Genomic DNA, 20,838 nt, shown 5'->3' with positions numbered 1-20,838 from the left:
TACGTATCCGTATTTACCGTAGGGTGTGAATGGGCCTTTAGTTGCTGCCTGCAGATTTCAGGTAGGCCCAATCTGTTGAGACCTCACAGACTGCAGACTTTAGCATCTAACTTTAGAGACTGCCTTCAATACTACAGAAGAATTGTGTTTGAATAATAAATAATCTAATACACAATTGTTCATAATCATTTACAATGTTTATTTTGTGGTAAATGTTTGAGAAATGTATTCAATGTTTGAGAAATGTATTCTCTCTCAGCCGAAAAGAATGCGAACGCTGAAACAACGGAGGCAGCCCCCTCACTGTGTATTACTGTTGGTCCTTTACGTCGTGGTTACAGCACATCCCAGCAGCCCCCGGGGTCGGCCATCCATCAGCGCTGTCAGCAGAGCTTCGCTTTACGACCGCCACCCCATCTACAGCCCAGCAGCCTGATGGCCAGGCCTCATGTCGCTGGGGCACACCACAGCAACACACACGGACGACTGACCGGTGACACACTGGGCGTTTACTGCACCTCCTACGGACGCTCCTACGGAAAGAGGGAACCACAACCACTCTTCTTGGATTTGTGTTCATCAGGGGATAATCACCACCAGACAAAGCTCCATTGTGGGTTCTGACCGGTACGCGTTAGATGCGTCAGAATTCATCCATTATACTAATTTGACCATGTTTTAATCACGCAAGCAGGGATAATCGTACCCTTTGTCGCGGGCAGCGCCAGGGTTCCGGGTACAATGCCCGCATCGGGACAGCCGAGTCCCACAGTCCCAGTTTGGACCATGTAGTGTTCTCATAGCCTGGCTATTGCAAGACCAAGCTCAATCGTAGATTGCATTTTGGTTTGGGGAAGCTGCCGTAATTTTCTTCAGCACAAGAGGCGTGATCAATGGGCCTAGTTCAAATGACTCTGTACGCAATTGGCTGCTTGGCATCGCTTCCCTGTCGTCATTGTGTTAAACCAGCCAAAAGCGTGCCAGGGGCAGAAGCCTGCTTGGTGATTGGCACCCGCAAAAACGTATCGGAAGCAGAAAGAAATGTATTGCTTTTCTCCAGAGCCTTCTGCAGGGCGAACTCAAATCGCCAGCAGAATGGGCGGGGCTACTCAGTAGAGTGTTCTCGTGCAGTCTGTTGTAACTCTGACTAAACCCCGAGTTGAACCGTAGCCAATGAAGACAGAGTCGAAGTAAGGTTCACCATTTAAAGGCCCACTATGCAACTTTTTTAGCCAAAATTACATTAAGTATGCAGGTTGAGAGTTATGCTGATGGTTCTGCTTCCATTTCTGGGTCGAATGGTGGGTGTGTCATTTACCCATGTCGCCTCTCCAGTGAAAAAGCGCATATGCAACTTGCTCTGTTCGGACCGACACAATCCGGATGTGACGCAGCGGAAGTATCCTCGGAAATGTAGTCAGATTGTAGTTTCGAAAATGCTTTACGGCACAGACACACACCCAAACATGGCACCGGCTAGATATAAACAGCCAGTTGCGAGGCAATTGTTGCATTCATCATGGATCAATCGACTGATAAGGGACCCAAGAGGCGACCGTCGGTGGAACAAAAGAAGAATGGACCAGAAAAGAGATCAGACACGAGTGAAAGGGGAACTATGCAACTTTTTTGGCTTGATTTACCTTAATATAACAGGCTAAGAGTCATTGCGATGGTCTATTATACATTTTTGTTCGATTGTTCGTTGTTTCGACTCACCCTTGCGCATCTTGGCGGAGAAAAGGAATATGTTTCTGCCGGCGACCCGCCGCCCACTCTCGCGGGAGTCTCGGGTCTCGCGAAGTAACGAATTGCTTTACGGCACAGACCCCCAAACACGGAACCGGCTCGATATAAACACAAGTCACTAAGGGATTGTTATATTCATCATAGATCCGCCGACTAAAAAGAGACAGAGAAACCCAATGTCGGAGGAACAGAAGAAGAGAAAAGGGAGACTGACCGGCAGAGAGGCCAGACACGAGTAAACGTTGGGCAAGCTTTTCAGGAATAGCGTGAACTGAAAGAAAAAGAAGACTGCAAATCAGACGCCGACCCGGCCGTGTTGCTTTTGAAATTGAAAGTACCCTTGGGTGGCCTTTGTCTTCGTGGTATTCTTGATGTTGATAGTCTCTGTACAAATGTGTTTGCTCAACCATTTTGTTGTGAGCCCTGTAAAAATTGTTTTATCGACCGTTTTGTTGTGAGCCCTGTATGTTTCTAGCTTGCTTGGTTGCAACCATATAAACACCTTTGTTTCCATGGGTGTTTTGCTGTTCGTCTGTCTCGTCCCCCAGATACAGACTGAATCCCCGAATCCAGGTTCTTGTTTATTTAGATTATTATGTTGGCCAAACCTCTTACACTGATTGTTCTGTTCAACCTAAGATAAAACAATTATAATCTAGGATATAAATTCTCCCCGTCAACTATAAAAAAGGATGGATTTATGTTTATTGCAATACAAATACACCCTTTTAAAAATGTATAACCTTGCCTACACTTTATGAACATCTACTTCGGACATGGCTCCACGCATTCGCCGGCTTCTTTGAAAACAAATGCACATGGCCCGCGTAGAAGTGCATGGGGAAGGGTCGTCAACGAGTTGTTACGACAGTGTTGTGAACAGGGACGTGCACAGGAATTTTGAGGGGCAGTTGCTCTGACCTGAAAAAAGGGCACCCCTCCCCCAAAAAAAAACAAAACTCACAGGCTATATGAAGGACTGAGAATAACAGGGTCTTTATAATATATTAATACAAATAAGTAAAACACTGAAATAACTACTACTAACGATAATGCAGAAAAACATGACTTGAAGAAGAAGAACATAACATGAACACAAACATAATTAAACAACATCCTATCAAGTCACTGATAAGTTTCTCCAAATTGACATTTTAAAAATGCAAAGCTTCAAAAGAGAAGCCTTCAGAAGCCGCTCTTGACCACACTGATTTAGGATTTCGGAGCACATCACTACCCTGTAGTGATGTGCTCCTCTTTGCTGCCTCCTTTAGTTGTCTCTCTCTCTCCTGAATCCTCCTCTTTTCACTGGGCATTTCGGCTTCACTTAACAATAACAAACAATACCCAAAATAGTGATAAGGTTTAGACATGAACCATTTTGAATGAAAGAATTCATGTGATGCATTACTTCCATCATTTATTCTTCTTGTTAAAACGAAATGTTAGAAACTAACTATCAGCAGATATGTAGCTTAGTTTGCCTACCAAAAAATGTGTAGACTATGTGATAACGGGCTGCTTGTCTGCAAGTCAGCTAGCTGTCTGATTATTTAGGCTAAACGTTACGTGGCAAACTGAGCCTGGATTTATGAAGATTGTAATGCATTTCATAAAACGTGATGATGATTATTTGTTTGTTATGCATCTCAAATTCACCTTTTCCGAGAACATCAAGGCAGTCGTCTCACAGGTGCCGGTCGCGTGCAGCGCTGCAGCTACTTTCACACGCCGCGCGGCAACTCGTCGCCTCCATTCATTTCAATTGGGGAAGGGCGGCAGAGGGGAGGCGGCAAAAGCGACTGTTGCCGCGCGGCAGAGTTTGCCCTCCCCCTACTGACTTTCACTCTCAGTGCCCAAACGGAATTGAATGAGGCTACGCTTACTTTATGAAATGTTTCAAGTGGCGATTTTTATTATCTAGGCCTACATGAAATTCTGCATCCTTTAAATGATTAAAATATATATATATATATATATATTTTTTTTTTCCTCGGAAGGGCAACCTGAGTCGAGGAGGGCATATGGGCAGTTGCCCAAGCAACCTGAGCAACCCCCCTGTGCACGTCCCTGGTTGTGAAATATCTACTACGAAGCTGTAGGGGGCGCTGTGTAGAGAAATGTGCGTGCCAAAACCAAGAAAACAGCGAAGAAATTCCCGAAGTTGCATAGTGGGCCTTTAACCGTCACACTTCCTTATTAACAGACGGTGAAAACTGCAAATAGAAAAATACTAAAATATTGTGTCCATTTATGATTAACCATCATGTTATACATATTTGTAAATAATAATATGAACTGTCTAACACTGCATGTAGACATTCTGATTGCCAATTGCACTGTTTTTAGCTTGTACACAATTGCTTAAACAACGCATCAACATAATTTTTAACTAAATCCACCATAAGATATTATCTTTAACATGTCCTTTATCGATTAAACAAACTTACGGCATTGCCTCTTTGATGCTTCCAAGTGGATGCTAGCAAATTACATTCAGACGATGCACATGTCTGCCATTCCTTCTACACAGCTAAAGGCACGTTCTGGGTCCTGGTGATGATGAGAAGGCTCACCAGTGATGACGCTCACGCTTACGCGTGTTCCCAACAGAGACCGTTCATGTGCACTACGTTGGGAATCTAAAAGTTCTTCACAGCAGGGGGGTTTTTGTCCGATAAAAAATGTCTGAACTAAACAGAGCTTAGTAGGATCAGTTTCAAGATCGAACACCTTTATTTCCTTGTAGCCTATAGGCAACCATACACCGGACCAACTGCCTGATTCGCGTCGGTAAATTAAGTCTAAACTAGACCAAAACACAGAGCACGCTGTCATCACCAGTCACTGTTGTCAGCAGAGTGAGGTTGTAGGTACTGTAGTTGTGATAACGATGGATGATGTCGATACGGAGAACTGGCCTTGTCAGCTCACGCACTTATTCTGTTTACCATCCTCATTTCAGGGCGTCACTAATTCGCTAGTCAAGCTGCTAGCCCTCCACCAATCACAATGGTAAAAGAATGACCGACTCGAATGGCCGATTACACATGTTGAGTCGGCAGAAATTAACGCTGACTTGGTCGATTTGAGCGACCACACCAAATAGACTCATGTCACGACGCCTATTTTCTCACCGACGCCGATTTTCGGTCCGGTGTGGGCTTGCCTTATCACCTAATATCCTTTTGCTTTTATTTATGAGAAGCACATTGTATTGCCACTGTATGGAATGCTACACTTGCCCTTATCTAGAGCTGGTTGACCAGTACACAACGTTTAAAACTGAGCAAAGTCGATGCCAACAAACGGTTACAACGTCAATCAATAGTAAAGTATCTGATATGATGGTTTATTTTTATTTTTTTCGTAAAACGTTGATGTTCCGCCATGTTCATGCACGTCACTAGTAAACCATACGTCACTGCGCTCGCTATTAAACTTGGTAGACAGCCTGTAACCTAAGTCTGTCCCTACGTGGTGCCCTTAACTTTAGTATTGCTCCTAATCTTTCCCTGGGTGAGTGCGATCTAACCTATCTAGGGGGTTAGGTGCGAGGTACTCACCACAGGTCCAGGGCCACCGTAGGCGAACAGCCCCGCGTCCTGCCGCACCGGCACCTAGTCTGCAGGCGACCAGCCCGCGTTCTATATTCTTCTTTCAGTTCACCGTGTATATAAAAATCCAAAAGGTTCTCTTCTCAAAGTCGCCAAGCAACGTGTGTCCACGTTACTTTCATTCACCCCCCTCACCTGCTGAAACTAGGCACTTTCCACTCAGTCTCAAAACGCCCAGTCGCCTGTCCACTCAGCTGTTGCTACTTACCTGTGATGAGCACCTCAACACCGCCCCCTCTGTGTGACATCAGTAATGACCCTAACTCTAAGCAACCCAAAACAAACCCAGGCCTACACTTTTTGCACTCTTTTTTGGCCGATTTTGGATGACACAAAACAAAATCATCTCTACAGATATCATGTTTGCGATTGTCGATGCCGTTAATTTGTGAAACGACAGTCACTGCCCTCTAGAGGATTTATTGCGTAACATCCATAACAACGCTGAAACCAGACGGAGGTACGAAGGGTAGTTCCGGTCGGCAACGTTTGGGGCGGACGGACGACTTTCGTCCGGATCCGGAGGTAAGAATCGGCCTTAACAGGAAAAGATACATCACAGGAAGTGACTAAACGGAAGTGACATATTTGCAAAACTAAAAAGGCAAAATAATATGAATTGATACATTAACTAATTTCAGCTGTAAAGTAATTATCCACATCCCGTTTTACATATAATTATTTAAGAAATAAATGTAAGAAATTAAATGAATGCCTGGAGAGGCAACACACTGAAGAGAAAGGTTTTGACATTGCCTTGGTCATTGGTTTTCACTTCGACCTTCCTTACATGCCTATCTTTCCCGGGGAACGTGGCATTGACTCTGGCCATAGGCCAGTAGTTGCGAGCAGAACGAGATCTCCAACCTGAAGGTTTCTGCGGGGCACTGTCCACTTCTGTCTTTGCTGCAAAGAGGGTAGGTATTCTCGACTCCAGTGAGTCCAGAACTGGTTTGCAAGGGCCTGGACTTGTCGAAATGACGCTCCGCTCATTTCGTCTGGAGTCTGAGGTAAGTTACATTTATGCCAGCTTTTGTACTTGCTGTCTTGGTTTGAATGTTTTCTTTTCAAAGTTTGTTGCAAGGATGCAAACTGATTGACCGCCTGCTCTTTGTTATTTGGTAAAGGCCGGCGTAGTTCTCTGAAGGGCAGTTGGGCAACCCAATTGTTAGCGTCGTCTCTGTAGACATTTGTGTCCATTATCTTCATGTAGATGGTGTCTTCCAATGATGGAGCAGGTTTGTTGTCGTTCTCAGTACGGTTGAACACTGTATATCCCAGCAGCACTCTCGGGTGCTGTACCAGACCTGTTAAGGCTTTGGCGTGTCTCCTTGACGTTTATGAAGCTTGTACAGGGTTGAAAGATTGGGTTATGTACATAACCCAAGCACACTTCTCCCACTACCGAACCCAAATCCAGACGTTGGGAAAAGGGGGTGTTATGAGGTCCGTTGACCTGCTGCCTTACCTTGTGTGCCCTAAGAACATCTCTTCCGAGCAGCAGTACTATTTCTGCCTCAGGGTCCAGTTCAGGGATGTGCTCTGCAATTTAATGGAGATTAGACTGATGAAGAACAGCGCTCGATGTTGGAATCTCAGTCCAATTATTCGGGATCTCTTGACACTCAATGAGATCTGTGTCGTCCAGTGACTCGATTTCAAATCCTTCTGCCCTCTTGCCGGATGTTTCTATGATGCAAGAGCAAGTTCTGAGGTGGTACGGGAATGGTTTGCTCTTCCCACTGAACAGCTCGAATAACTCTGGTCTTGCTATGAGCGATTGCTCTGATCATCAGGATTACATAGGCTTTGATGGCCATGTCCTTTGAACCTTTAGGGTAAAGCTTTGCGAGATACATCTTTGAGCATGAGCCGCTCAACTGGCCTGGACTAAAAACTTCTGTCCAGCTTGATCCAACGACAGCCATGACAAGATCATAAAATGCATGAACCCACCGTGAACCTGTTTGCTCGATTACTTACCAAGCCATTTGGTCATGAGGTCAAACTGTTGGGTTGCTGTGAGGTTCACTTCACTGGCTGCACTGGAGAAAGAGGAGTACCATGCACAATAATTCTCAGGCTTGTCATCAAACTGGTACAGCCCTGAAGTCACAAGGTCTCGTCGTGCCAAAAGCGGTGTCAAAGGCTCCCCTGAAGTGGAAATGGGTGTGCCAGTTTGAGGGGAATGTCGCTGGGTATATGACGGAGCATGAGCGTTAGCATTAGCCTTTGTCTCAGCTTTAGTTGGGTCAAGTAATTCTGGTGGAGATGGTTGCTACCTGTCAGCATTTTCCCTGCTGACAGGTTGTAGTTGTGAATCATCTGCCACAGGTGGATGCCATGACATGAAGCTGCATTGATTGGGGGAGCAACGGGTAAGGGTGAGGAAGGGGAACGATTCTTATGTTCGATCTGGGATTGAACATTGTGGGGGGACGTGCGACGTCTGGCCTGCAGGGGGAGTATGGGCAGGTTGGGAGCGCACCGGATTGGCTGGGGGGATTGGACCTGAGTGTGAGCAGGTGTGAGCACTCAGGCCAATCAGGGAGTGTTTGTACTTATGTGCCTGCTTTGTGTTGTAGTAAGGAGAAAGGAATCCGGGAGAAAACGGACCAGAGAGATCCAGAACGGACCCAAGAGATCCTCTGAGAAAACCTTGTTTATAGTTTAAGTGATTTTGTTCGGCTTTAAAAGACATTAAAACGATCTCCCGCTGAGGGTTGACAACTCTGCCTGCTCGCACTCATTTGGAACCTGCTACAAACATATTCACTGGTGCGCTTGATTTTCACCTTTTCGGATACAGATTTCCTGTCTTCGACAACAGACTGCATCGCCTGTTATTTAAGAAATAAATGTAAGAAAATGAAATGAATGCCTGGAGAGGCTAAACAAACTACGTTGACAACCCCACCCTTGGGTGAGAACATGGTTTGTCCCACAGTAGGCTGGGTTGAATCTCAGTGTTTTTCCATAAATCTTTTTCCCATTAAAAAGGAATGGTGAATTGTGGTATGTAGAGCTTTAGATAGGTGAGATCTTCTATGCAGATGCTTGTTAATAATAATGAACGGCTTGATTCAAGGTCCACTGGCTGAACCAGAGTACGGTCCTAGTGGTTTGGTTGACCGTGTGCGTCTTCCAACACTCGAGCAGTCACCATGGCTGTGTAACCGTTTAGATTCTGGCGTTGTCTGCGTTGTGTTTTGATGAAGAGGCCCAGACCAGGATATCTTTGGAGGCGATCTCCGATATTCTGACAAAGGTGTAAGTAACAACAATATCCTCCAGTCAACTGTTATTAACGTGAGCTCCTCTCCGAAGGAGTACAACAGCAAAAGGGCTATGTTGCATTCAATACATTAAAACACAAAACATACCTGACAAAGGTGTAAATAACAACAATATCCTCCGGTCAACTGTTATTAACGTGAGCTCCTACACAAATTAAATGACAGAAATATGTTAGCGTACTACACAATAAGTTTAAGCTAGCAGGTAAACTTATAAATGTAGTTTAACAGAGGCTAAAACACGGAAATTTCTGTGACCAGTGTCGCTCACCTCTCCCAAGGAGTACAACATTAAAAGGGGATAGGCAAAAGCGTGAAACACATTTATAGGGAGGACCCAAGAAAGTGAACGTTGGGAGAGTCTCAAAAGTTCCACATATTGACTCAGGAGGCCGGACATGTCAGGTTATAACTATTAAAACAGATTTTGTGTAATTATAATACTACATATTACTGTTGTATATTTGACTGTTGCACATATTACTGCTGTATAATTGACTCTGTTACAGCTGCATCAGCTTCTCTACAGAGGGTTTGCACTTCCAACTCTGTCTATTCTTGTAGTTTCCAATTTATTTTGAGCTTCTCTAGTGGCCCTCTGTGCTTCTCTAGCAGCTCCATTTTAGCTTAGCCTCCTGGCTAGCATATGAAGCTCTCACCTTTGCTGCTTCTGCTTCAGCCCAGGCGTGAGCTGCGCTTACTGACGATGCTGGTGTTTTGATGCTCCTAATACTACCGACAGGCAACCGGTTGCTTGTTCCCATTGCGACCACTTCAAAACATCCAATGATGCCTTTTCACTGTAATGTTCTCGTGCAGTGTGTTGTAACTCTGACTAACCACTGAGTTAAACTGCAGCTAATTAGGACAGAGTTGTAGTAAGGTTGACCATTTACTGTCACATTTCCTCATTATCAGACGGTGAATACTGCAAATAGAAAAATACAAAAATATTGTGTGTCCATTTATGACTAAACATCACGTTGTACATAGTTGTAAATGATAATATAAACTGTCCAACACTGCATGCAGACATTCTGATTGCCAATTGCACTGTTTTTAGCTTGCACACAATTGCTATCCAAAAGGTTTTTAAAACACATCAACATCATTTTAAACTAAATCCACCATAATATATTATCTTTAACATGTCCTTTATCGATTAAACAAACGTACGGCATTGCCTCTTTGATGCTTCCAAGTGGATGCTAGCAGATTACATTCAGACGATGCACATGTCTGCCATTCCTTCTACACAGGTAATGCTGCTATCCATTTTGATGGTAGGCTGGTACTAATGACCAGCTTCAGCGAGAACGTGACGTATTTCCCTTACTCCAGCCTTCCAGTTTGCTATTTGTGTCAGACGAGTTTAAGAAGAAAACTATTTTGGAAAAAAGAAATAATCCAGTGTATAATGGTTGCCAGCCTTTACAGAAACATTAACATTGCAAGCCTTTTACATTGCAATAATATTTTGCCATTTTCGCCAATTTTTATTTCAACAAGTGCTGTCGTGTTTCTGTCGAGCCACGAGGGGTAGTAGTGGGCTAGTCATCATTAGCAACATAGCCTCTTTGGCAAACCAGCTTGAAAACACAACTTTACATTGAATTTCACGCAAAGCAAGACCATACATTGGTGACCGGATTAAAGCAGCAATGAAATCAGGTGTGAAAGAGGATTTAAAATCGACATTACAACCCCCAACGTGGTACAAATGCAAAGAAAATACAGCTCAATCCCCATTGACTATGGGCGCAGCCATCTTGTTTGCTAGTTGTACAGATCTGCTCGCTCTACTTTGAAAGCGACGAGATACTACGACCGAAAGGGGGCGTGCCTCAGTGAAATGCCGCGAGAAAGCTGGGAGATTTGCGACTTTACCACTTCGTACATCCAAATGGATAGCAGCATTAGTCTAACAGGAAGAGACATCAAAGGAAGTGACTAAACCGGAAGTGACATCGTCCCAAAAATAAAATGGCAAATATGAATTTATACATAAGCTGATTTCAACTGTAGATTATTTGTATAATTATCCACATCCCGTTTTACATCAAATCATTTAAGAAATAAATGAAAATGAAGTGAATGCCTGGAGAGGCAAAACAGACTACGTTGACAACCCCACCCTTGGGTGAGAGCATGGTTTGTCCCGCTGGAGGCTGGGTTGAATCTCAGTGTTTTTCCATAAGTCTTTTTCCCATTAAAAAGGAATAGTGAATTGTGGTATGTAGAGCTTTAGATATGTGGGATCTTCTAAGCTAATTATTATTATTATTAACAAGCATCTGCTTGTTAATAATAATGAAGGGCTAGATTCAAGGTCCGCTGGCGGAACCAGAGTACGGTCCTAGTGGTTTTTTTGACTGAGGGACCGGTGTGGTCGCCCCACGTATCTGGGATACGGCCAACTGGATATTGGGAGTGTGGGCAAAAATGAGGGCAGTGGACTCAGGACTAAGAAAAGTGAAGTTTTATTCTCATTAAAACATTCACAAAAAATAGAGCAACGATCCAAAAGCAAAGGAAATGGCTGCATCAGTCAGCAAACAAAAACCAAGATAACAAAACACAGCATAACCTAACCAAAACATACGTTTCTCGTACTGGCCTCACGTCAAGCCAGCACCACCTTCAGCCCCCAAACACCAAATGAGCAGCCCTTAAATAGGGAAATGCCAATTGGCCCAATCAAGGCCGTATGGGCCAGACCATTAGTTGGGGGAACATTTACCTAAAGCTACCTTACCACACTGCCCCCTACCGGGACGGACGACTAACTTCACACCAGCCCAATCTAATATATACACACACACACACACACAAATATAATAATAATACTAATAATTACTCTAATGCGAGAAGGGGGAGGATTTCACCTTCTCACATTTCCCACCACCTCCGGAGTTTCGCCAACAGGATGGCGAGACAAAGTCTGCCACAGTATTATGCCTTCCCGCTCGTTACTGCACCGTGAAACTAAATGGTTGCAGTGCCAAGAACCAGCGGGTGATGCAAGCATTTGAGTCCTTCATGCTACCCAGCCACTGTGAGCCGCGGTGATCCACAACGAAGGGGTCACGACCCCTGACTCCCCCTTAGCAGCCTCTGTTACACAATCACAGTAAAGGCCGCTTTACCAAGGGGATCAGTGGCATGACCCATGTTCATCGCCACATAGGCGCTGCGTGCTTTGCCGGCGAGGTAGGGTACTATAAAGATGGCCCAATCCTCTCTTGGTCAGCCAAAGCCATTGCTAACCTCACAAATGTCCTGAGGTACTGCTCAAATGTCCTCATCCTCTTCCAGCCTGGGAATGGCCGCCCTGGGCCAGGTCACAGGCGCTACTGGTGCAGTTGCTGGTGCAGGTGCTGGTGCATGTGCCAATGCCGGAGCTCGTGCTGGATCTGGTGCAGGCCTCCGGTCAGCCTCGACATCCTCCTTGAGTTGGTTCAGCTGCATTTGGACACTTCTCCAGCGCTGCCCCTGCTTGGACGCCTCCCGCTCCAAGAGCCTACGCACCGCGGCAAGGTCAGACCCCTCAAGCGGGTCTCCGCCGGATGCCTGGTCCTCTCCATGGCCGTCTTCCTCCTCCATCTCCAGTAGAACCCCTCGGGACAGCCTCTGCTCCATTCGCCGCCAGATTCGGCCTCGTCCTCGCTGTCCACCGAGTCCTCGTCTTCCCCCTCGTCTCTACAGTTTCTCAGATGGCGTCGAAAAAAAGATCCCACCACTGCCACTAAATGCGAGGGACCGGCGTGGTCACCCCACGTATCTGCGATACGGCCAACTGGATATTGGGAGTGTGGGCAAAAATGAGGGCAGTGGACTCAGGACTAAGAAAAGTGAAGTTTTATTCTCATTAAAACATGAGAAACACCAAATGAGCAGCCCTTAAATAGGGAAATGCCAATTGGCCCAATCAAGGCGTATGGGCCAGACCATTAGTTGGGTGAACATTTACCTAAAGCTACCTTACCACACTGCCCCCTACCGGGACGGAAGACTAACTTCACACCAGCCCAATCTAATATATATATATACACACACACACACACACACACACACACACACACACACACACACAATATAATAATAATAATAATAATAATTACTCTAATGCGAGACAGTGAGAAGGGGGAGGATTTCACCTTCTCACATTTGACCATGTGTAATACATGAAAGTAATGAATTAATTAACGTTTGAGATTTTCTGATCTAGCTCCAACCACAAATGTCTGTCCACTGATGAAACTGAAGGCAGAAACATACGGCAAAAGCTCCAATGTATTGCTTCACTCTGGTTGCCATTATTGGATAGTTTTACACCTCAAAACAAGCAACTTCACCGATCCTTTGTGGGTGTGGACAGAGTTGGGTTCTTCATGAATCTCCGTGACAACCACTGGCCCAGAGCGAGTGGCTACTGGCAGCTGACCACTGAGCCCAAGACACGGGTGGGCGTTCATCACAACTATATAACCCTACACCAAAACCTTCCCACACAGAACTGTTTTAACGTATAGAAAAGACCAGTTTCTAATGGTCAGTTCTCTTTATTTAAGAGCATGTGCAGGGAGACAGAGTACACCAGATGCTCTGCGGCTCAAATGCCAGGGGGAAATGGTAAGTTTCAGGATATGGAGTGGCAAGGGTGATTCATTTCCGGCATTAAGGTCCTGGGTTCATTCCCCCATGTCCACAAACTCCCTGTAATCATTCTTGAGCCGGATGGCCGCCCTTACCTGCTCCTTAAAGCAATAGTTAACCCATTAAGCATATTTTGAATCATTTCCACCAATATTCAATTACCCCGTCTTGGGTATAAAACGATACATTTTTGACCTCAGTTCACTTTCACTTGCATTGAAACAATGGAATTGGCCTGAATGTTCTTTAAACAAAAAACGTTTAAATTCGTTTTTTTCTATAGAGGGTCTGAAGGTCATTTTATTTTGGATTAGGCCTATAACTATTTGACCTTGCAGAATCATCCCTTCACGTGTCTGACAATAAGCTAATGAGGCTAATCGGGTAAAATACTGCTTTAATATGTAAATTCACTGCAAGTATAGTGACTTAAAATACCAAAAACACTTACTAGCAATGATGATGATTCTGGCTTCATGTTCCACGGATGACACTTGACATTTGAAACGTTGCGTTTTGCTCCAGTCCCCCAGAGCCATGTCATAGCACGGCACAGGGGCCAGACCGCCTTCATCGAGGGAGAGGACCTTGAGCTCATCACATTTCAACCGAAAACAGCCCGCATGGTTCGGTGGTTGCTCAGTTTGGATTTCATGTTATAATCTGTATTATTAAATCGTTCAAACGTCGTTGTATTTATTTTGGGATCATAATTATTTATGTCTTTTTTTGGTTTAAGTAGAACCGTGTTATGCGGTGGTAAAAGCGAATAAACTGTATGATTTTATATGTTTCTATTATTTTGTAGGTATTCTTTTAGGATTTATCCGTTTATTTCACAGGGTCAAATCCATCAGACGGGAACGTGTAGGCCTATACGACGAAGATGGATTAGGCTACACTAGAACCTTTATCTTCAAAGTGACCTTGGCTATGACCTGGTCTCTAAAGGGACGAGTCCTGTTGTATTATCTACTCATCATGTAACAACCTGTGAACTACCTGCGCGTCTCTCTGCTCTCTCATGTCTCAGGGCACTGAAATAATGCGACGCCAACCGAGCAGAGATTCCCGGGAAACGGGATTCACGCGGGAGACGAAGCCCCAACCGGCGGACCGCGCGAGTAGACCCCCCCCCCGCCCGGTCATGTTGCCGATCAGCAGATATAATGACCTCACGGTAAAAACATCAATCCCCCCTACTGAGCTGCGTTAGAGCGCTGTCTCGGGGACCGGAGGAACATCCACTCAGAGCTGCATAGGAAAAAAGGTTAGTGCATATGCTATTATTTATTTTATTAAAGTATCAATAATGTAGATATTTTTGAACGTCTCTATTTAATTTCCTCTCAATGCCTCATTGTTAAGATTGATATGTTTGTTGTCACTTTTTTTTCCATTGTAAATAAAGTAATAAATAAAGTGTAAATAAGATCCGTTATTGGACTGGTGTTTTGTGTAGGAGAGCTCTGGGTTTGTCCTCAACGAACCGATAAACCAAGCCATCCTGGAGAGACCTCTGGGTCGCTCACAATTCATCACCCGCTACTGGAGAAAGTAGGTCCCTTTTGTCTTGCCTGGGAAGGGAATACGAACACACACACGCACGCACACACACGCACACACACACACACACACACACACACACACACACACACACACACACACACACACACACACACACACACACACACACACACACTCACACACAGTGTGATATGATTATTTAAATGTAATTGCATGAAATTATACGTATTAATTACAGTAGCCTATGACATCTCCCAGAAACTTGTGGAATTCCTTGCCCTTCTGAGTTCACTGACCTAAAAACTTATGTCAACAGTCAACACACTGCAGCACGGTGCCGTCTGCCCCCTGACTCAGACCCACCCTGCAGCACCCCCTGCTGTTGATCTTCAACAGGTGGACCCTCCGTGGACAGAACCCAAGTCTGATGGAGCACGACAACCAGTCCCCTGGGAAAGATGTTTCTCCAATGAACCCGTGTGGGCCTGGGAACTAGCAAATGTGTGTGTTGAATTATAGAGGAAATTTCGCAAGATTTGCGTACGATAAGGATATTGTGTCTGCATTTAGGCTACTTTCAACAACATTATGTATACGTGTGTCCCTGGCTGGATATAAGCAAGGTAGATAACGGTCACCCATAATCATGGCCCTCTTTACATTGTTATAGAAAAAATATATATATAACAACAATGGAAACCTACAACTAATTTGAATAAACACAATAAACAACACATTCTGTTCCATCTGCAGCAATCGAGTCCTCTGATTTAATATTCAGTGTCTGATTCAATATTTAAATGGTTTCTTGTGGTAAAGTTATGGGTAGAGCGAGGCATGTAGAAAGCCATGAGAGAGAGAGAGCGAGAGAGCGCGAGAGAGAGAGAGAGAGAGAGAGAGAGAGAGAGAGAGAGAGAGAGGAGAGAGAGAGAGAGAGAGAGAGAGAGAGAGAGAGAGAGAGAGAGAGAGAGAGAGAGAGAGAGAGAGAGAGAGAGAGAGAGAGAGAGAGAGAGAGAGAGAGAGAGAGAGACAGAGACAGAGACAGAGAGCTGCTGATGGATCCCGGGTACAGAAGACACCGCTGTGACCTACAGAGAATGATACGAGTGTAAACGCACCGCTAAAATAATTATAACTAAATCACGGACGCCTGCCGTCCCCGTGTACGTCTGTTATCTGTCACTGTGTTTTACTACCGAGTCACGGCGGCAGAACACAGGCGGCGGGGGTGAGGGGCCCGAGGAGCCGTAGTCCATAGCTAGCCATAGCCGCTGTGTCGCTTATTTACAATGCTGCCTACTCGTAAAAGCACAGCACGACTTATTAGACATGATGTAGCGAAAATAGCTACGTAAACACACAAAGACACACGCACGCACACACGCACGCACACAGACAGACAGACAGACAGACAGACAGACAGACAGACAGACAGACAGACGCATCTAGGTTGACGTGTGGACTTCACACTTGCCGACTGCGATTATGTGTAGTGACAGTGCTAGAAATCATTCATCATCATAAAATGCCCTTCTAAAAAAATAGTACAGTATGGAAACAAATATATACATATAGGCCTATCAGATCTGATACATCATTTTACATCACAGTTAGGACATCATGAAGTATTAATCATATAAACAGGAGCTGTGCGTGGAGGCTGGTCTGAGGTCCCTTGGCTGGGAGCAGAAACTCACAGCGACAGGATCTGATACACTGCGGCACGAGTGCACCCAATAAATATTTCAGTCACCAAATGAGACGTGAGAAGCGATACGTGGAGAGAAAGACGATGGGGTTACACCCTGGGCACCGAGGGTCAACACTTAGTTTGACGCGGCGTAGGTTAAACAAGTTAGGGTGGAATTAGTAGAGAAGGGGGATGAATGAGAATAGAATTGTAATGCGCTCTTGCGTCATGTGGTGCTGTGATACATGAACTAAAGTACATCATTACAAACTCATTGATCAGTTTCTTTTGATTCGGGATGCTCTGTGAAGACCTCTGCAGAGCGAGGCCTCCACATGCCTTTTTATGGTGAGGTTGCTTGGCTGCTGCTCTAATAATCGTCCTCTCTGTCCCCCCACTCTCTCTCTCTCTCTCTCTCTCTCTCTGTCCTTCTTGGCACGGAACGCCCCACGTCTGCATACACAACACTGACAAGGCTTTGGGGGCTGGTTAGTGTGTCATAAATATTTTGCAAATTCATGTTCCAATACATTTATAAACATGGTCAACGTGTGTACAATTTCCGTTAATCCTGCTTGAGCTATTGTGGCCCCCCGATACAGAACAGAGCGCTCACTACCGGGAAATGACCAAAAAAATGAATAATAATTATAACAACAACATTGACACTGACTTGGTGAACTCAATAAATATTTAATAAGAAAGTTATATTATTCACACTCAGTAGAATAGAAAAACCCCATCACATTGTATCAGTTGTTTTGTAAATTATATCCTTTCCTTGAAGAGGCAAACTAAAAAGATGCATCCACAAACACACACAGGGTGCTCAGAGAGCACACATCGAACCGTCACCTGAGGCCTCTGCTGACTTGTCAATTAGCAAATGATTGGAGATGTCAAAAGTGCTTCAGTCCATTATTTCATAATGTCCAGTTCACTCATTTTCACAGGTCAGTTAATAAGTTACACATTAGCAGCACCATCCGATTCACAACACTAAAAAGCTTTTTACTACAATCCCATTGCAACTTTTGCCTCAGCCGAAAAAGCAGTGTCATCATTCCTTCATGGCTCGCCATCAGAGCCCGCGGCGCTCCTAGCGCCCTCCATTTTGTCTCCCTGTCCCCTCAACCTCCTCCCGCTCCTCGTACTCATAGTCCATCCGGCCCCTGTCGTACTCCAGCGCGTCCCCCTCGTACTCCAGACCCTCCGCCTCGCAGATCAGCTCCTCCGTCTCGTACTCCACCCCCTCCTCGTCATACTCCAGCCCGGTGCTGTCGTACTCCATGCCCGCTCGCTCCGACGGGCTGCTCTCCTCCTCCTCCTCCTCCTCCACCTCCTCCTCTTCCTCCGGCGCCTCCTCTCCGTCGGCGGCAGCGTCCCCGTCTCCGTCGGCCTCGTTCGCCACGCGCCCGGGGCTGGCGCCGCTGTTCTTCAGGATGCCGTGGATGACCCGCTCCTCCTCCTCCGCCAGCGCCAGCTGCTCCGCCGCCTCCTCCTTCGCCCTCCTCCGCCGCTCCTTCTTGTCCTCCCGCTCCTGCATGGCCTCGGCCGCCCCCTCTCCCACCAATGTCACCTCCTCGCCCACCCGGGGAGGCCCCTCCACGGGGTTGTGGTCGTAGGAGAGCAGCTGCAGGGTGGGGAGGCGCCGCAGGCTGGGGAAGTTGGAGATCTTGTTCTTGTCCAGGTCCAGCACCTCCAGGCCCTCCATGCGCAGCAGCACCTTGGGGAACTCCTCGAAGCGGTTGCCGTACACCCACAGGCCCTTCAGGGACTCCATGCGCACCAGGTCGCTGGGCAGCCTCTTCATGCGGTTGTCCCCGATCTGCAGCGAGCGCAGGTGGGGCAGCTCGTACAGCTGCTTGGGGAAGTACTGGAAGTAGTTGCTCTCGATCCACAGGCAGCGCAGCTTCTGCAGGTTGCGCACCTCGGGCGGCAGGCACACCAGCCGGTTGCTGCCCATGTAGAGACAGGTGAGGTTGACCAGCTGGCACACGGCCGGGGGCACGTCCTCCATCTTGTTGAAGTCCAGCGCCAGGGTGCGCAGGCCCTGCAGGTTGGCGATGCGCTCCGGGAGGGTCCTCAGGCGGTTCCCGCAGGCGTAGATCTTCTCCAGGTGCATCAGTGTGTACACCCGGCAGGGCAGCTTCTTGAATTTACGGTAGCACAAGTCCAGCACGGGGTCGCCGCTGTCCAGCATGTCGTCGACCCCCAGGGGCAGCTCCCCTTCCTCTTCCTCCTCCTTCCGGTGCCTCGCTTCAGCCCTCTCTGCAATATCCTCTGCCGTCTCCTCATCCTCCTCTTTCGCCTCCTCCTTCTCCTCCGCCTCCTCCTCTCCCTTGCTGGAAGAGCTGCCCATAACCGGTGCCTTGGCGACTCTCCTATCCGAGTGGAGACGGGGTCAGGGGATGGGGTATGGTCTGCGTCAGGTCAGCCCTCAGGCGGGATGTGTTTGTTTGCTGGTGGATCCCACTCACAGTACCAGCAGCGAGGGGCAGCATGTTGGTCCTGACTCTACACGCTCTCACAGCGGGCTCCCAGGCTGGGGACAGTGCATGTCATGGGTCTCTTTTTCCTCTTCATTGAACTGTCTAAAGTCACATTTGGTTAGATAGGGTGAGGGGAGAGGGGAGTCACTAGTGTGATGGTTACTCACCCACTGGATAATCTAACGAGTAGTAATAATGGTAGTAGTAGTAGTAATAGTAGTAGTAATAGTAATAATAATAGTAATAGTGGTAATAATACGATTCAATTCGCTGGCGATTTTGGGTGAATCCAATAAAGTGCAGCTTAATTTTAATTAAGCCTAAGCTTAGGCCTACTAGAATGCATCATAGAGCTTCAGTTACAACCTTTTTTTTAATCAATTTCTTCACCTTACCCTTTGCAACTTTTGAGAACTGTATGAAATGTGATCAGCGTGCAATGGTGCCCACGGCGCGAAGCAGAGAGGTCTTGAACCCTAAAGTTCGACAGATGCAGGTTATTCCAAATGTGTGTGCACAGAGGAGGGCATGCATGCAGAAATTAGTCTGCTGAGGCAACAGTCCCGTGGCCGCTTGCGTGCTCTTCCTGTCCGCTGAACCAAATGAGACCACACCGCTCCGCGTCTACGTAGTTCGATGACCTGGCCGGCAGCACAGAGAACCATTTAACAAAAGTACATCCTTCAAGTTAGAGCGGCTCCCTCTCGACACGTCGCCGTCGTCCCGAAGTCAAAAACCTGCACGTCAAATTGACGTGCGAAAACGTAGCGCCAACTTCTCCAACTGTTCAACGGTTGCACACTTCTGCATTTCACGTCCATCAGTGGGAGATTTACGGTCGACCGTACTCGCCTCCCTCTCTCTGCCTCCCTTAGCAACCAGTATGGGAAGGGGATCACGTGGTCTCCAGTGTCCGTGTGCGCGTCCCCGCGTGATTGCCTGATTATGAAAGAAAGGAGAAACAAATGAGCGTGCATATTAAATGTCAGAATGAGGTATTGGAGATGGTGGCATGCACAGGCTGTAATATCAGCGTTGTTGCGTCGCACTCCAGATGACGCTTATATAAAATTGCTGCATATTTTCTGTTGAATTTGTCCCACATCACATGTTATCGTCGCTCTTTTTCTCGGGTTTGGCGGCCATGAGAAAAGTTGACTGACTGACGGGCTGCTGCTGGGTTGTGCGGCTCCGCAGCCGAGCTGAGTCACAACGCATGACACGGGGGGGCCGACACACTGAGGGGCGCCGCTGGGATCCGGTGGGACAGGCATGGGAACTGGAGGGTACTGCTGTCTGATGCGGTGCGCTATCAAAACCCACTTTATCTGCAAACGTTCACTTTAAATCGGAACGACCCCCAAGTGACCCCCTGCTTGACAATGCAGTAGGCTACATAACTTCACTTCAAGTTTGATCACCTCACTTCCAGTTTGCTTCGGCAAAATACATTTTGCCTAAGCAAATTTGGGACGATTTAAATCATTGTGTGATTCAGCTGGCTAATGATGCATGCGGTTAGGGAGACGGTTATTGTCCACCCTGCGACTACTGTGTGTCTATGTGTAGGCCTATTATTTAAATTTGAATAAGCAAATTCAGCAAAATCTGCTCGGGATTTTGGTTGCTTTCACCAAAGATTTGGGTTTTGGAGGTCAAACGAGGATGAGAAAGGTGTATTTTTAATAGAGGACACTAGCACCATCTGTTGGTGTCCCTGTGTACCTTCAGACGACGCGTCAGCAGACGACTGTCTGGGTTTATCCACACAACTTGTGGAATGTAAATGTAATGTAGAGCAAAATGTTATG

At 46.4% G+C, this 20,838-nt stretch overlaps 1 protein-coding gene and 1 long non-coding RNA gene across 3 annotated transcripts; one reads left to right on the top strand and one right to left on the bottom strand.

Moving 5' to 3' along the window:
* Nucleotides 1-1,691: 1,691 nt before the first annotated feature.
* LOC132465232 (uncharacterized) lies at nucleotides 1,692-2,262 on the top strand. The gene is made up of 2 exons (XR_009527474.1): nucleotides 1,692-1,984; nucleotides 2,037-2,262. It is a non-coding gene; the product is annotated as an uncharacterized LOC132465232 (long non-coding RNA).
* Nucleotides 2,263-17,208: 14,946 nt separating this feature from the next.
* On the bottom strand, nucleotides 17,209-20,219 carry LOC132465181 (leucine-rich repeat-containing protein 10B). 2 transcript variants are annotated; one of them, XM_060061986.1, is made up of 3 exons: nucleotides 20,131-20,219; nucleotides 19,423-19,966; nucleotides 17,209-19,129 (listed from the first exon to the last, which is right to left on the bottom strand). In XM_060061986.1, exon 3 carries the CDS (start codon nucleotides 18,895-18,897, stop codon nucleotides 17,635-17,637), a length of 1,263 nt encoding a protein of 420 aa, XP_059917969.1. In that variant the 5' UTR covers nucleotides 18,898-19,129; nucleotides 19,423-19,966; nucleotides 20,131-20,219; the 3' UTR covers nucleotides 17,209-17,634. The 2 variants fall into 2 exon arrangements, with proteins under 2 accessions (XP_059917969.1, XP_059917968.1); XM_060061985.1 differs by having other exon boundaries at nucleotides 17,209-19,966.
* Between the last annotated feature and the right edge of the window lie 619 nt (nucleotides 20,220-20,838).

Source organism: Gadus macrocephalus, chromosome 9 (assembly GCF_031168955.1).
Source record: "Gadus macrocephalus chromosome 9, ASM3116895v1".
NCBI classification, from domain to species: Eukaryota; Metazoa; Chordata; class Actinopteri; order Gadiformes; family Gadidae; genus Gadus; species Gadus macrocephalus.
The sequence above is the reverse complement of the archived record's forward strand: the minus strand, read 5'-3'. Positions and strand labels throughout refer to the sequence as shown.